We start from the raw sequence: 18504 nt of genomic DNA on the forward strand, positions 1-18504 counted from the left end.
ACGTCTATTCTGTGCCACTGTAAGCCACTGGAAACCCTAGCACCTCGTACTCTCTGAAACATAGGAGGCAATCAAATATATGTAAGAGATACCACCATTTAACTAAATGTATCCCTCTTGATATTTATTTGCATGTATATTCTTTAAATTAAAAAAATCTTTTGAGTATAGTGGACATACAATGTCACATCAGTTTCATGTATACAACACTGTGGTTCAACTTTTCTCCATATTATATGCTGTGCTCACAAGTGTAGCTGCCATCTGTCACCAGATAACGCTGCTACGACACCACTGACCTTATTCCCTATGCCATGCCCCTCTATCCCTGTGACTTATTCATTCCCAGACTGGAAGCCAGTATGTCCCACTCCCCTTCACCCATTTTGCCCATGCTCCCACCTCCACTTCCTTCTGACAAGCATCAGTTTATTCTCCGTATGGTAACTTTTTTTAAATTAATTTTTGAGACAGAGAGAAAGAAAGAGAGCGCGTGCACACGAGCAGGGGAGGGGCAGAAGAAAGGAGAGAATCCCAAGCAGACCCCCACACTGCCAGCATGGAGCCTGATGCAGGTCTTGAACCCACAAACTGTGAATCATGACCTGAAGCGCAACCAAGAGTCAAATGCTTAACCGACCGAGACACCTAGGTGCCCCTGAAGAACTTTTTTTTTTTTTTTTTTAAATTAAGACTATAGCTTATCATTTCTCTTGGGTTATCCACGATATGTATTCTTTAATACACACTCAAACCAAGTAATTTTTTTTTTTTTATTTGGTTCGGCTTTTCTGAGTTAATGGAAGAAAATACAAGAATTACAGGGAAAGTAATATAATCTTTCTCAATTCCACTGAGGTCAGAACAAGAAAAACAGGCAGATCATAACGTATGTTATTCTAGTTCTTAAAAAAAATAGATTCCCCATGAAAGGAAGATATGCTGTTAAGATGGAATATAGAGCCTTTTTCTGCACTGATTTTTAAAAGAAATACTTGTTTGGTTTAGAACATTTGTATGAGGATGTGTATAATTTTAGATGATCATGCCCTTAATTTTTGATGCGCAAATATAAACTAATTAAAGTTATGAGCCTGAAAGCTATTTCTGTTATTTCCTCATTAGAAAATTATCGTGGGAATTTAATATTCCTTAAGAATTTGTTTTTTAAAAATAGCTACTTTTCATAATTGAATCCAAACACATTTACAAAGCTGCCACAAAAACGTACTTACCTTTACTTTTTACCTGAGGAAAAAATTACATGGAAAAAGGCAGGAAGTAGCTAGACACTCAAACAACTTTTCCTCTTCCTGTGTATTCCCCTGGGGAATACACAGGAAGAGGAAAACTTTCCAAGATAACATAAGTATTTGGCCAAGGTGTGCTGGCAACTCTGCAAAGCCAAGGCAGTGATGTAAGTGTGCAACGGGGTCACTCTCAGAATTACAGTCAGAATTTCTGACTAATGGAAGACATGCTGTTCTACTTCCACTTAAATAACTGAGAAAAAAGTGCAAAATACACAAATGACAGCACTGACGCTCCTGCTACTTTAACAATTTTAGGTCACAATTTGTCATTGTGATTTTCTCATGAACATATGCTTGTGTGAACTTCCACAACTATTTATATGTAGATACAGATCTGTTCATTTGATTAGAAAAGAAAGAAAACCAAAACCCCAAAAACTTCAGATCTACATGTGGTAACCTCTTTGGCTATAATTCAAAGAAAAATAATGCCTGTGACGTTCCTACACAATTCAAAGAATAAAAGCAAAAATATAAAAACTATTTTTTTTAAAGTTGCCGAGGAGAGCTATTAAAAACTACAGTGTGCAAAGACAAGCAACTTGGTCAGTATGATGTGATTATTTAAAAATACTTTCTCATCTCTTTGGGTATCATAAAGTCTGTATTGGAAATAATAAACTATTTGGTGTTCACTTAAAGAGATTTGCCTAAAAGCTGTGATCAGAGGTTACCAGAGGGTTAACTGGGATATCAATCACCTAGGTAAGTTTATAAAAATGTTATCTTACCTAGCATAATGGGACCAAATATATGGGATTTTAAATACAGCCCTATGTATATTTGAAAACTGATAAACTCTCGCAAAATAATTTGAAACTGGTTCGAAATTTAATATTATTTACAACTTACACATTTTTTTTTGGTTGTGATGGTGATGGCGTTTTTGATGGTCTTCCTCGTCCTTTCTGTGGTGTGGATTGTGTGGATTCAACTGCACTAGTTTCGGGAGATTCTGCTCTGCTTTGGGGAAGACCCAAATGTGGACAGCATCAAATTAGGATTTAGAACACAGTTACTAAATACATGCAGTTCAGAGTTACATGCGCTTACCTCTGTTGTGCTCTCCTTGATGTTCGGTGCTGTTTGTTCTTTGATTTCTGTTCTGTGTTTCCACTTTGTCTTTCTTCTTCTTCCTCTTCTTCTGGTGCTGAAGGTCCAGACTTTTTTTTGGTTCCTTTTTTAGACGTTTTCATTGTCGGTTCTTCTTTTGGTGTACCTCCACCAAGAGGTTTAGGTGGTCGGCCTCTTTTACCTTTTTTTGGCGGGCTATTCTGTTCATCCTCATTTTCCAGTATATCTTCTTTGAGCCTCTTTTCCTCAGGCCACTGCTGTTCATCTGATTCTGAAGCCGTATGGCCTCTCTTCCGTCCACGCTGACTGCCTTTGGGTTTCTGTTCCTGTACCAACTTAGTGAGGTCATCCATACCTAATTTCTCTTCTGAATCCGTGACAGGTGTTTTTTTCCGGCTTCTAGGCTTGTCCAATTCAGACTAGGAATAAAAATCACAATTCCAAATATAAATTTGTTAGGATGAATATTTTGAAAAACGAAACAAGAAAATGTTATCCACTTTTGTCATAAAACTGTACCTAAATAAAACATAGAGTCTTTAAGTGTATCAGAACCATAACTGCTTTGTCTTTTAACTTAAAAAATTATCTGGAGTTAAGAGGGTCAATTTTCATTTTTACTTGAGCTAGAGAGTCTCAAACTGACACCTTTCAAGATCAGTATTTTATTAAACTTTAAATTTTAATGAGTTATTTCATTTAAAAAAATTTAAATTCCATGCTTGAATAATGGATAAATATATCAAAGTATAATGGATCTGCTTTAATAGTCAAATTAAGTGATTCTAATTTTATTCCACAGTGTATAAGATATAAAATATCAACTATGTTATATATTATACTTAGACACCATAAAAGAGCTACTTTTACTTTATAAATGGAGGTTGCAAGACACAAAAGTTAAATATTCATTTATTAAAAATTTTGAAAATACTTCTGAATCAAAGATACTGTCTCTTCCCAGCTACAACCAATTAAAAGCAAAAACAATTTAAATTAGTTAATCAGAAACTCAAATTCAAACTAAAAGCCTAGTCTACATTCAGAGAATATATATATGCACTGACCGGCAGATGGAGACTGAGGAAATTCTCCAAAGAAACCAAGAACAGTATGAGCCCCTACAGCTTCCCATACACATGCATGTATAAAACTCACAAATACAAGTGTTTTATATCCAAAAAGTTTGTGTCAATTTACATTCTTAAAAATCAGTGAAAAGAAAACAACAAAAATTATCTGATTTGTTTAGTCATTTTGTTATGTCATTGGTAATTATGCTAATTATGTCATTGGTATTATGCTTTGTCCATTTGTATAGTGGAGTCTTAGTATTTTAAATCTACATTCTTCTATATTTTTGTATTTAAATTTTATTTCCTATTTGTTAAGGATTGAATTATGTCCATACAAAATTCATATGTTGAAGCTAGAACCTCTGATGTAATGGATATTCGAAGATGGGGCCTTTGGGGGATATTTCAGTTGAGATAAGATCATGAGGGTGGGGCCCTCATAACAGAATTAGCCCCTTATGAAAAGAGACACCAGAGAGATCTTTTTGTCTCTCTTCTCCACCATGTGAGGCATAGTGAGAAGGTGGCCATCTGCAAACCAGGAAAAGAAACTCTCACCAGGAAGCAAATCGGCCAGCACAAAGGTGAGAAAATTCATTTCTGTTGTTTAGCCATCCAGTCTACGATACTTTGTTATGGCAGCCTGAGCAGACTAAGACATTACCGTATCTTGATAGGATTTGACATGGAATTCTAAATTGTCTTTCCTATCCACCCCCAAAGAGTATTTCAGTCATTTCAAAAATCACTGACTTATAATGGTTCCTTTACTTTGTATTAGGTTTTAAAAATTAATAATGTTTCTGGGCTATTGTAACAATGGCATAATATTTTACTAAAGATAGAGAAATAAAGAAATACATTTGTGTTTGGTTAGGCTGATGTTATTACTCCTCTTTTGTACCATTTATTCTTCCACATGGACTTAAAATCACACTGGAATTTTATAATTACATATAGATTCATTTAGAACGAACCATCATTTGTTTTTATTCATTTCTCCCATTAAAGAACATGGCATGTCTTCCTTCTATTCAAGTCTTCTAAGTTTCTCAGTTTGGATATTTTCCCCACACGGATTCCCCCTACTTTTTTAAGGCTATGTTTAGGTTGATCGGTCAGTTGGTTGGTCAGTCGGTCGGTCTGTCTGTCTATCTACCTACCTACCTTTGTTGTGGAAGAGGTTACTGTGGTGAAGCAAATCTCCTTTCCCCCAAATGTATACTTGATATAAAGCAAAATTACCAGACTAATGTTAGTTATACACATACATACATCTACCACGTATAGATGTTTAATTGGCTACCATACTAAATACTTAGTTTTTCAATTGCTTCTCTTATTTTTCTAAGAGTACAAAAGAAAAATGAATTTGTCTCTTCTTTTTCACTGTCATACCTTTGATTCCTATTTCATGTCTTCCTGAATTTGTCAAACATTCTAGAACAATCTTAAATAATAGTGATGACAACAAATTACTTGTTTTGCCCCTGATTTTTAATTAAAATGTTTCAAGTATTTTGCATTTCAGAATAATTTAAGAAGAATAACTGAGTCAATGATTACTGATTTAAACAGATAAAACTTTTAGTATGTTAAGGAAGTATCCTTCTGGTATTAGGTTAGTAAGAGTTCATATGTATCAAGAATGGATTTTAAGTTGTATTTATATCTTCTTGACATGACCTGAAGTTATCTTGTTAGTATTCTTCTTATTTGGTATACTGATTTGATATATTATGTTAAAAGATTTCTTAACATTAAATTATCCTTACATTCTAGGAAAAACAGACCTATAAGTGACTGGTTTTAATTTGTTAGCATTTATTTGCATTTTTGTACAAATAATTATTGTTCCTCAGAGATGCAAAGGTAAGAGAAATATTGAATTAAAGTTAACTTTACAATTATCACCTCCAGTTTTAAACTTTACAATTCATTTTAATGTCCAAGAATGTGATAAGGTGGCTGAATTCCTTTATACTCTGGAAAAGGTTGGTGGTAAACAGGAAATTTAATGTCTGCTTTCTTGAGAATACTATAAAATAAGCTAGTTTACTAAAGCACTACATTCTCTAGTTTCTTTTTCATTTTGCACTGCATTATCTTAAGAACAGAGGGAGAATAAAACTGAGGTTAAAAGCAGGAAATAAGGAAAACATTCTATTTGTAAAACTAAATATTTGAATATAAATGTATATGGACAATAATTCTTTTGTGATGAAGTTTTAATATCAAGGTGGTAGTATATACAAAGACAGGACTCTTTCTCTATAATCTACTGGTCTTTAAATTGAACTTCTGTCTCAAAATGCTAACGTCTTTAAGGATATTTCAGTTGATATGTATTAATAAGGTTCTTATAGTATTTCTGAAAAAGGATACAATGTTACACAAAAGGCACCCAAAGGCTTCCATTATAATTATACAAATAAATCTCAAAAGCTCAAAATTTCACAACTTTGCTATGGAAAAGAGAGACTTGCTCTTCACTGCTCTATAACATGGCAGAACTAGATACAGAATTTATAGGGTAACAAAATATTAAGAATTCATCACCACCATGCTTCCCAAGTCTGGGGGGGATATACATAAGGGAGCAGGTCAGTATGTGGGTATAGGTGGCTTAGTTGATGTGTTGATGTTTCCAACAAATGAGAGAAATTGTAAGCTTTCCACCTAAGGCATTTTTAAGCACGTGGTAAACAACTCATAAAGCTAATGAAGGAATTTCTGCATTAAGTGAGAAGTAGGACTAGAAGACATAAATACCTTTTCCAATTCAAGGTTCTCTTCTATATATCCAGATAACAGGATTCCTTTCTGGCTAAGCGATCAATTTTTAATTCTGCTTGGGCAAAATTTTTAAACAGCCAATAAAAATCAGAATTTACAGTATAAGTAGTAAGGATTTAGTAAGAATTTAAGAATTATAATTTTTTAAGTGGAAAGAAAAACAATCTGGCAGAACAAATTACTGGAGAAACTTGAAAACAATTAAAAATAATTAAAGCTTTTTGGAATATGTAATGTTGGGCCAATGGTAGAAAAGAAGGGCAGTGATATTTCAGAGAAAGCAAAGGTATTTTGTTAATAACGTTCCACCTCTACTGGGTAGATTTCAAATGCATTAACATTTACTTTATAGTAATCATTACTCAAAAATATTGGTCTTTGTAATGATAACATAGCAGCAACACCAACTGACTTGGACTAATTCATTTATTCTGATAACCCTTAACAGCTAAGTAGCCACATTTTACAGATAAACAGATTCAGAGAGCCTCATGAATTTTTCAAAAGTTTAAAGCTAACCTAGAAGTCAAAATGTGCCCAATTATTAAGGTTATCAGGATGTATAGAAATACATAACTGTATTCTGTATCTGTACTAAAATTTAACAAACCTGTCTTTAAATGGCATTTACAAACAGTCTAATCATACAAATTATCACTGCTATTAAAATTTAAAAAGAAGCCTTTATGAAAACTGCAGCATTCCCTACCTTTGCTAGAAGCTTACTTAGTAATGAAAGGCTTAAGAAAGCATCTAAAATGGAGGAGCCTTTAAGGATCCTCATTCTACTTCCCTTTTCTAATGCTAAGTCTAAACTTACTGTGTTTTAAACAACAACAATAACAACAACAACAACAACAACAACAAAACAACAACAACAAAAACCCCCAAACAGTTCTGAGTATGGGACTGGCATGTTTGATTTCCAAGATCTACAGAATAAAGATCACTCATTAGAATGACAAGAAACACAAGAGATTCAATATACTTAAATTACAAGGTAGAGGATAATGATGAACTCACATTTGTGATTAAAATCATTAAGAGAAAATCAAATGTCAAATTTGAGAGTAATGTTAACTGGTTTCAGTGTAAACATTATTACTTATACAGTAAAATTTTTATTATAATTATAAAATCAAACCAAATATCTCACCCTTACAAGATCAGAGTCGTCTCTCTTGTCACTTTTTTTTCCTGGCAAAGGTGATGACATTGTATAATCTTCATTTTCACTGTGATCCATTTCAGAGCTATCAAGCCTTTTAATATAGATATTTGTTATTATTATTACAATGAAACAACCTTAAAAGGTTTCCCTGTTCCCTAGTGTAGCTTTACAGCTATATGAGGAAAAGTTTCATTCTTTTCCGAAAAGGAGGTTTCATTCTATCATATTTAGCACCAAACCAACAAGTAATGAATTACATTTAACAGAGAAACTTGAAGAATCACAAATTTAGTTTTCTTACTAAGTCTTTTTAAAAACTAAATTCTATTTTGGAGTGGAAACATAAAGCAAATTAAAACCTTTCTGGTTAGCAAGTTGGACTGGCCTATGTTACTACAATCTGCACCTATCTCTCCCATATTCCCAGTTCCGCTTTTTCTTCTTTGAGTTCTTTTTTTAAAATTTTATTTATTTTGAGAGAGAGAGAGAGAGAGAGAGAGAGAGAGAGAGAGAGAGTCAGTCAGTCCCAAGGAGGCTCAGAGTGGTCCACGCAAAGCCTGACATGGGGCTCAATCTCACGAACCGTGAGATCATGACCCGAGCCGAAATCAAGAATGGGACACTTAACTGAGCCACCCAGGCACCCCTTTCTTCTCTGTATTTTTAACAACCTGTAACACACTAAAGTTATTATGTTTATTCTCTACTAACTTCCCCTGCTAGAATGCAAGCATGGATCTTTTGCCAACTGTATTTATTTTATACTAAGCACTTGTACCAGTGCCAGACATAAAATAGGCACTCAATAAATACTTATTAAATGAATTAACAGCACAAGCTCACAAGCTCTCACTTATTGGTATGAAGCCTGTCTTCTGTCCTAGGTGATCTCATCTTTAATGTGACTTTGAAAACCATTTATACATCATTAAATCCTAAATTTCAATCTCTGGCCCAGAAACTACCCTGAGCGCTAGACTCACATATCCAACTGCCCACTCACTTCAATTTCCTATAGGCATCTCAACTTTAACACAGCCAAAATAGTTATTTGGACATTCCTCTTTTCCCCATCTCCCCAGAAAACACACACACACACACACACACACACACACACACACACACACACGCGCGCGCGCGCGCGCGCGCGCATGCATGCACAAAGCCTGTTCCTCTTCAAAGGCTTCTAACATCTCAGTAAATGGCACCGCCACCTATAGAAACATTCAGGCAAAAAACCCCCTAGGATACATCCTTAAATATTCCCTTTTCATAACTATTCACATTTACCTCATCAGCAAGACAATTTGGGTCTAAGATCAAAATAAATCCCACATTTGACTACCATCTTCTTCCCTCTTCATCCCTTCTCTGAATTACCATTAGCTGACTCCTAACTGGTTTTTTTAAATCTCAATTCTAGTTCCTCTCTTCTCCATAAACGATAGGGCAATCTAATAAAAGTTGCAAATTAGATCACTAGGCTCCACAGCAGTGTCTGAGCAAAGGGAAAAAGTCGAAAGCAATTTTGAGGCTCTCAGCCTAAATGACTGATCTTCTTTGATTATAACCAGGATCCAAGAAGAAAAACCAGTAACTTAGGATATGAGTTGCTGGAAATGGTTTGGTCCTGTTAAGTAGGAAGCCATCCCACTAGAAAATGTCCAAATGATATAAGTGAAGGCGACTTAAGTATCAGCCACTAATATGTATTAATACAGGAATCTAAAACAAGCACTATAAATGTGTTTTTGTTCACTCTCTAGCATATATCATTTGACAATTTATTCGTTACAAGGAAACTGATAAGACATTTTAGAATGTCTCATCCTTTCTTTATTGATTGGTTATGAACAATGCAAAGATAGCACAGTCTTTCATAATAACTAAGCAAAATCAATAATCAGTGGCAGTTAGGGCCCGTGCAAAGCTTTGCTGCTAACAAACTGCTAAGTACTACACAAAAACGAGTTAAACTGTGAATTATTTTCTCTTTTCCTCTTTCTTAAGACGAAAATCTGTAGAGCATGATTTGAAAGTACAAATTTAAAACAATTTTTCTAAACAAAAAAATTTATACATGTGCATGGGAAAAAGAAACTCAAACCAAAAAGTACAGAATCTCCTTCGTATACTAGACTACCACAAGATGTTGTGTATTCTCCCCAAACTTTTCTATGCATATACAAGCCAATCTGAAGACAAATCCCTTGTAAAAACTCGAAAATACTATAATACGTTCTATTCTTTGCCTTTTTTACTCAATAATGTATTGTGGAAACAATTCACATTAGCTCATACCTCATCATTTTTAATGATTATGTCTTCTAATGTATGGTTGTACTATAATATAACAGTTTCAAGTTTGCCAGACATTTAGCTTATGTCTACCAACACAGGGTATCCCAACAAGCTAAAATATGAAAGCCTAAGATAGAGTGCCTATCTAAAATAAAGAAGCAAATAAACAGGAAGATGTAAATGGCTGTTCGGGTATGCACTGATTTCCACTCACTGACATTAAATGTTTTGGGTTACATTATTTTAGATCTCATTGCCTTGATGGAATCCTTAAATGTCAAGTATGGTATTTCTTAGGTACTTACCTCCCTTTTATTCTTCCAGGAGAGCTTGGATTTGAGCTGCTGCTTGCATTGCTTACAGTTTCCATTCGTGATGATTTTGTCTGAGATTGCTTGCCTGCTGATGAAAGTGGCTTATTAACAGCTCCTAGAACATTGGTTGTTTTAGGCTGAAATGAAAAATGCATATCTCTTTCTATTTGATTAAAGCCAGAAGAAATCTATACATAAAGAACCATAAATCTCTGTCAAAGTATTTACATACAAATCACACACACAAATATACCTATCCTTAAGCAAAATAAGGATTATAAATTGAGTATCACTTGAATAAGTGAAAAACTATACAGACAAGCATAATAGTTAAGCTTCTTTGCGATTTAGAGGAAAAGGCTTACATAGAACAAATAAAATGTACAGTCAACAATAAAAATAGATAATCAAACTGCTTTGGAAAGACATAAGATGTTTTTAACTTTAAGATTTTTATCTTGACATTACAGGATAAGATATTTAAAGATCAAGGTCTCCGGCACTTTATTTCAGGCTACAAAATAAGTTCATGTATCTCAGCTTGCGTTTATACTGTAAATATATTATTTCTTACTAGTAAATGGAAGAGATCTAATAACTATTTTCTACCTTAAGATACACTAATTTTTAAAGAAATACAAAATAACATAATTTTGCCAATAATCACAGTAAAATAAACTACCATGTAAAAATCAGAATGACTCTCAAAACGTACTTTTCCAGGAGTAAAAAACGATTTCATTTCTGGAGGCAGATAATTTTTGGTGTTACTGAAATTCTACAAGCAGGAGAAAAAGTTGTAGTTAGTGAATAATCAAACACTATACAAGAAGTGCTTCAAAGCCAACAAAGCATATAACAGATTTTGTTTTAAAGTACATAATAAAAGACATACTTCAATAATAAGTTCAAACACAAAATTTCAGTCACGGATTTTAAATACTGTAATAAGCTTCAACTAACCTTCTACCAACTCCAATATTAACAAAACATATTTGAGCTCTAATGTGCTAGAGCTCTCTGTAAGTGCATCAGAAAACACATGCTTCTGTAAAAAAAAAAAAACAACTCTCCAGAAGAGACCACATTTACTCCTGTTATCTTAATCATGACAGGGTGAAAGCAGGCAGTCCCTCTTAGCTACTGGGTGAGCCTGTTCCACAAGGCTGTTGCAAATCTCTGTATGTTGGTTAAGACCTTAACTGCTATTTTACTTAGAAACAAACACAAACATAAAAACAAAAACGGTAGCGGTGCTTTCCAAACTCTCAGTCAATAGGCTTAGATGCATTATGAACCTCTAAGAGAATCTGGAAAACACCTTGTATAGCTCGTACAATACTAGGGGCACCTGGGTGGCTCAGTCGAGTTAAGCGTCTGACTTTGGCTCAGGTTATCTCACAGTTCGTGAGTTCGAGCCCCGCGTCGGGCTCTGTGCTCACAGCTCAGAGCCTGGAGCCTGCTTCAAATTCTGTGTCTCTTCCTCTCTGTGCCTCTCCCCTGTTTGCGCCCTCTCAAAAATAAAACATACAAAATTTTTTTTTTTTTTTGTATTTCCTACAATACTTGAGTTTTGTACTGAGTTTGGGGAACATTCTTGTGGTATTCCCTGGGTCTCAAACCTGTTCCGGTGTCTGCCCTTGTTTCTTCATACCAGTTATAAATTTCAATCAAGGGCTTATAACTTCAGACTCTATCAGCATTCTCCTTCCCATTTTGGATCACTGGCCATTAACTGACAGATCTACATGCTTTGATCACATTTTTGCCTGTACTCGTAGACTGGCATAAAACTGCAAACACAAACTCTAGATAATCCTGATTAACCTCCGGACCTTGTTTGTGTCCTCCGATTTGGTCCATGTGCTAGTCTCGCACCACATTATTAAGACGCAAGCTGACCTTTCCACGACATTAGTAGTGCGCCAGCTCTTGATACTGATCCTTCCTAATCTTCCCCGAACCTAGTGCTGAGAATACATTTTATTTCAATCTACACACACAAAATCTAAAATAACTACCTTGTCAGGCTGGGTGAAAAAACGAGCTGGTAGTACTGGGTCTTTAGGAGATTCCAAACTGTATGTGGTGCTCTTTGACATGATGATATTCATGGCAACATCACACACAGTGTACAGTTTCTGCAATGGTATTAAAGAAAATTAGGTACTTAAGGTGGCAGCCTTGACTCTGAATTAGGAGTAATTCTACAACATGCAGTTAGTACAGGCATACCTCAGAGATACTGCAGATTCGGCTCCAGACCACCACAATAAAGCAAATGTTTCAATTAAGTGAGTCAAATGAATTTTTTGGTTTCCCAGTGCATATAAAAGTTATGTTTCCACTATACTATGATCTATTGAGTGTGCAACAGCATTATGTCTAAAAAACAACGTACAATGTAATTACAGTACAAGTAATTAAAAACTTTTATTGCTAAAAACGTTAACCATCATCTGAGCTTTCGGTTACTTGCAAAATCTTTTTGCTGGAAGAGGGTCTTGCCTTAATGTTGACGGCTGCTGCTGATCAGTGGTGGCTGCCAAACGATGGAGTGACTGTAGTAATTTCTTAAAATAAGACAAAACTGTAGTTTGCTGTACTGACTGACTCTTCCTTTCACTAACAATTTCTCTGCAGAATGTGATGCTGTTTGATACCATTTTACCCACAGTGGAATTTTTAATATCGGAGTCAATCCTCTCAAACGCTGCTGCTGTTTTATCAACAAAGTTTGTGTAATATGCTCAATCCTTTGTTGTAATTTCAACAATCTTCACAGCATCCTCATCAGGAGCAGATTCCATCTAAAGAAACCACTTTCCTGGGGCGCCTGCGTGGCTCAGTCGGTTGAGCATCTGACTCTTGATTTTGGCTCAGGTCATGATCTCACGGTTCATGGGATGGAGCCCCAGGAAAGTGGTTTCGGTGCTGACAGCACAGAGCCTGATTGGGATTCTCTCTCTCCCTCTCTCTCTGCCCTTCTCCTGGCTCACAGTCTGTAAATAAATAAACATTAAAAAATAAATAAATAAACCACTTTCTTTGCTCATCCATGAGAAGCAACTCCAAATTCATTAAAGTTTTATCATGAAATTACAGCAATTCAGTCACATCTTTAGGCTCCATTTCTAGGTATAATTTTCTTGCTATTTCTACCACATCTGTAGTTACTTCCTCCACTGAAGTCTTGAACCCCCCTCAAAGTCATCCATGAGGGTTAGAATCAACTTCTTCCAAACTCCAGTCCATGTTGATAATTTGACTTCTTTCCATGAATCATGAATGTTCTTAATGAATGTACAGTGGAGAATTCTTTCCAGATTTTCATTTGACTTTACCCAGATCCATGAGAAGAGTCACTATCTCTGGTAGGTACAACCTTATGAATGTATTTCTTAAACAATAAGACTTGAAAGTTGAAATTATTCCTTGATCCCTGGGCTGCAGAATGGATGCTGTGTTAGCACGCATGAAAATAGCATTAATCTCATTGTAGGTCTCCATCAGAGCCTTGGGGGTGACCAGGTGCATTATCAATGAGCAATAATATTTTGAGAGAAATCTTTTTTTCTGAGGTCTCCACTATGGGCTTAAAATGTTCAGTAAAACATACTGCAAACAGATGTGCTATTTGTTTGGCTCTGTTGTTCCATTTATAGAGCACCGAGTAGACTTAGCGTAATTCTTAAGGGCCCTAGGATTTTCAGAATGGGAAATGAACACGGGCTTCAGCCTCAAGAGACCAGCTGCATTAGCCCCTAACAAGAGAGTCAGCCTGCCTTTTGAAGCCAGGCACTGACTTCTCTGTAGCTAGGAAAGTCCTCAATGGCATCTTCTCCCAACAGAAGGCTGCGTTAGAAAACTGTTATTTAGAGCAACCACCTTCATTAATTACCTTAGCTACATCTTCTGGACAACTTCTATGTCAGCACTGGCTGTTTCACTCCGTACTTTATCTTATGGAGATGGCTTCTTTCCTTAAGCATATGAACCAACCTCTGCTAGCTTCTTTCTTCTGCAGATTCTTCACCTCTCTCAGCCTTCACAGAATTACAGAGTTAGGGCCTTGCTCTGGATCAGGCTTTGGCTTAAGGGAATGCTGTGGCTGGTTTGATCTATCCAGGTCACTCAAACCTTCTCTGTATCAGCAATAAGAGTATTTCACTTTCTTATCATTTGTGTTCTCACTGAAGTAGCACTTTCAATTTCCTTTAAAAACTTGTTCTTGGCATGCACAACTTGGCTAACTATTTGGTACAAGAGGCCTAGCTTTCAGCCCATCTCAGTTTCTACAGGCCTTCCTCACTAACTCTCATCATTTCTAGCTTTTAATTTAAAGTGAGAGATATGCTACTCTTCCTTTCACTTGAGCACTTGGAGGCCACTGTAGGGTTAATTGGCCTAATTCCAATATTGTTGTGTCTCAGGGAACAGGGAAGCTTGAAGAGAGGGAGAGAGGACGACTGGTGGCTACAACAGTCAAAACACACACATCAGTTAAGTTTGCCATCTTCTATATATGGGTGAAGTTTGTGGAACCCCAAAGCACTGATCACTAATCACAGTTCACCATAACATATATAATAGCAATGAAAAAGTTTACAATATTGCAGGAATTACCAAAATGTGACACAGGGACATGAAATAAGCAATAAGCAAATGCTGTTGGAAAAATGCTGCCAACAGACTTGCTCCATGCAAGGTTGTCACACACCTTCAACTTGTAAAAAAAAAAAAAAAAAAAAAAAAAAAAAAGGCAATTATCTGCAAAGCGCATTAAAACAAGGTATGGCTGTGTGTAGTTTTCAGTACAATAGTGTAAGTTAAACTATTGTTTTCAATATTTCTAATTACTAATAGAAATACTAATTATTAAATAATAAAAAAGATTGATAATGTCTATACATACTATAGAAGTACCACACCCACACTCAAATGCTTAAATCAACAGGGAAGCATGATTATTTACAAAGAATTACATACTTCATTCATTTTTGCATCATCTGGTCCTTGGGCATCTTTTGTTTGTTTAATATTTTCTACCATCTTTCTGATAAACGCATGACTGTTATTTTCATTTTTAGCCATTAATATTTCTAGAACAAACCAAAGACATCTAAGAAAAAGGGAAGAAAAAGAAATGAAAAAATTAATTGTTAAATATAGATAAAATAATTCTTAATATAAATATAATAAACTCCACAAACGGAAAAAATTAAAAAGGAAAAAACAGCTATAAATCAAAAGAGAAAAAAAGGTATGTCACACATACAAATCACAACTTATCAGCAATGTAGGTGTGAATTCAAAAGACCCCTTCTCAAAATCTCAGTAATTTTTCCAAAGAGGCAGGTTAAAAAAGAACTTAAATGGTGGAAATGATGAAGTGATCTTAACCCCTAGCTATGACAGGGAAAGAAAATTGCCTAAAATAATAACCGGGCCATGGATAAAGTGAAGCCTCAAGCACTCAAGACAGCAGTCCTGATTGGACGTTTTCAAGAAAATATAACCACCTAAGTCAATAGTTAAGAATCTTCATGAATAAATTAGAGAGGAAAAAAACCATGGTTGACAACTACACATACTGTCTTTGCTTAAGAGGGAAAAAAAGAAAGTTTCACTAGCTCAGTTGAAGTTAATTATATACAACTCTGTTCAAGACCAAACCAAAAGTGCTTTGTGTCTTTACTATATAGACAGAATGGAACAGAGTTGTGGCACAGAGGAGAAAAGTAAAGTGAGAAGAGAGAAAAGTAAAGTGAGAAGCAAGGTATCATTCTAGAAGGGGAAAAATAATCTTAAGGATCTTGGGAATAGGATAAGTTCTTCTGGAGCAGCTCTCTGACAGAATGGGAAGAGTACTCAAGACTGTACTGGGCATTTTACAAATAAACCAAAAATATTTAGTAAATTCCAAAGAATATTAAATGTATTTCAAAAACCAAAGTTATCTGAGAAAGATGGTTAGAAGTCTTCATTAGTTACAATCACCCTAACACAGAACTCATTTTGGGAGAACTGCTTAGTTTTAAAAAAACAGAAACTGTGGCTAAAAGAGGGTAGTAACAGCTTTTCCCTTGCCATAAAAAAGTTACCAGTAATCTGATTTTATTCTCTTGAGGTACCACAAATATTTATCAAATATTTCTATGGACTAAGACACCACCAGTTATTTTCCTTTAATAGGAAGCTAAAGGCATAATAAATTCATTTATTCAAAACCACAGACGTTTATCGTAACAGAAAGAGGACTAGGGTCTTAAGCTTAAAGAAGTATGGCGGTATTAGGAAGACTTCTCTAAATATTATTGTATTTCCCTATTCCACACCCAGGCATAGATGGTCTTTCTGCCTCTCAACAATAATCTTTGAAAAAATTACAAGTGCCATAAACTTGAGCTAGAAAAACACCAATGAAGTAGTTAAATGGGGTAGTTCCTTGGTAACCAACTTGGCCCATTACTAAATTAGACCATTCTCTCTTCCTACGGAGAAAGATAGTTAATGCAAAGAAAAAGTGCCATGTGAATAAAGGAGAGTATTAATTCGCCCACATGAAAATTTAGAGTTGTAGAAGAAAGCAGGGAAAGGTAAGAACTGGAATGGAAACTCTTAATGGACTGCATCAATAGAAAACAAGTGCCAGAACAAAAGAGACACAGCAGTGCACTAATTATGCTAAATTAACTTTTGGGAAATCATATAGGAAATGAAATATGAAGATATGGTATGAAAAAAGAAAAACAAGAGAAGAAATAAGGGAAGAACGTGGAACTCCTAAGAAATTAAATAAATCTAATTAATTATAATGGCAATTCCATTATCAGCAACAAAGAGAAAACACTTTCAGAAAATATGAAAATGGAATGAAAAAGGTCTTACTCTTTAACATCTTTCAGTTGTTCAATATCCTGTACTTTGACATAATCTGGGTCATGTGCCAAAAGGTGAATTGTATACGGAACAACATACTCTGGTAGAAGAGACAATAATTTTTCTGAAAAAGAAAAAACAAAACACAAACATCCAGGTTAGAAAACCAAACCTTACACTTTGTCTCTGATAATGTATTTCTTGCATCCCAGTAGTTTCCCAAAATATGGCTACAAGAAAAATTTATTGAAATGTCCAGTGTTGAATTACACCATAAAGACTTTATTCATTCATCCATCATGTCCAATATTGAAATGCCTACTAAATGCACCATATGCTGAGCCTACAAAGACAAATATTTTCATTTTCAAACACACATGGTAAAAAGTGACCCAAACAAACTATATCTAAGAAAAAGAAACATAAGATCTATTTTTCTTGTGATTATGAGCAACCTTATGTTTAACACTCCCTTATTAAGCTGAGCAAAAAAAAATAAAATAAAATAATGCATCTTTCAATGTTAATATGGCACAAAAAATAAGAAGGTTGACACTACTTGAGATTATTTGTAAAAAAAGAACAGATCTAAGGTAATGGACTTCAGAGTTTCTAGGACATTTGAAGTAACAAACTTTTAGTTTAAATTCAAATATTTTTATATTTTGACCTGAGATCAGCATATTGCACTAGAGGTCAGAATGGTAATCCTAACTAGTTTTACCAAACATTAGTCAAAAAGACCAGGAGTCATATACTGAACAATTCCTTTTATATTTCCTACTTTCAAAATAAAATTTTAATTTTTTTTTTAAGTTTATTTATTTTTGACAGAGACAGAGTGTGAGCATGAGCTGAGGAGAGGCAGAGAGAGAAGGAGACACAGAATCCACAGCAGGTTCCAGGCTCTGAGCTGTCAGCACAGAGCCCAACGCAGAGCTCGAACTCATGAACTGTGAGATCATGACCTGGGCTGAAGCTGGACGCTTAACTGACTGAGCCACCCAGGCGCCCCTCAAAATAAAATTTTAAATCAGATACTCAACTTGGCATACAATAAATACTACATGTGTCAATAAGACACCAAGTTTTATTTATTTCCTTATTGCTGAACTCTAAGAGAATAGTTGGGGTGTAATATTTATTTCAAGAAAATATAGAATACAGAAGAAAAAAGTAACAAGTTTCAAAACTCAGTGATATTCAAATTCAAATGTATCAAGTATTTATTCAATGCTTACTATTTTCTAGGCTTACTACTTTTATTGGGGCATATTAATTTTAAGTACAAAGATGAGTAAGACTAGATAAAGATCTCACAGGAAAGTGTAGAGACACAAACTATACTTCAATGTGAAAGGCGCCTTCAAGTAAGTATAGCTAACAAGTACCAAGTACTTCTTTGAACCACACATCATGCCAGGTGCTTTATACACATAACACTTAAATCCTCATGCTAACCATAAGAAATGAGTATAATTATACCAATTTTACAAATAAGGAGACTAGGGCTCAGATTGAGAAAGTAACCTGCCCCCAAACAACCAGTAAACAGAAGAGGGATTTGACTCCAGAGC

At 35.0% G+C, this 18504-nt stretch overlaps 1 protein-coding gene and 1 long non-coding RNA gene across 6 annotated transcripts in view; both read right to left on the minus strand.

Moving 5' to 3' along the window:
• LOC128776215 (uncharacterized) overlaps positions 1-18504 on the minus strand; it is a 191675-nt gene that overhangs the window by 14002 nt on the left and 159169 nt on the right. The window lies entirely within an intron of this gene.
• The window catches only part of PDS5B (PDS5 cohesin associated factor B), a 191767-nt gene that overhangs the window by 5580 nt on the left and 167683 nt on the right, over positions 1-18504 (minus strand). The window contains exons 26-33 of one of the 5 annotated variants that reach the window (XM_019447810.2): positions 16937-17051; positions 15035-15167; positions 12067-12186; positions 10761-10823; positions 10037-10182; positions 7422-7521; positions 2367-2806; positions 2166-2273 (exon numbers count right to left, since the gene is read on the minus strand). In XM_019447810.2, coding sequence (XP_019303355.1) covers positions 2166-2273; positions 2367-2806; positions 7422-7521; positions 10037-10182; positions 10761-10823; positions 12067-12186; positions 15035-15167; positions 16937-17051 — 1225 coding nt within the window. Of the gene's footprint in view, positions 1-2165; positions 2277-2366; positions 2807-7415; positions 7522-10036; positions 10183-10760; positions 10824-12066; positions 12187-15034; positions 15168-16936; positions 17052-18504 lie in introns of all 5 variants that reach the window. The other 4 variants (XM_019447809.2, XM_019447808.2, XM_019447807.2 and 1 more) reach the window with 4 other exon arrangements.

Source organism: Panthera pardus, unplaced genomic scaffold (genome assembly GCF_024362965.1).
Source record: "Panthera pardus isolate Hobbes unplaced genomic scaffold, ASM2436296v1 HiC_scaffold_1, whole genome shotgun sequence".
Classification (NCBI taxonomy): Eukaryota; Metazoa; Chordata; class Mammalia; order Carnivora; family Felidae; genus Panthera; species Panthera pardus.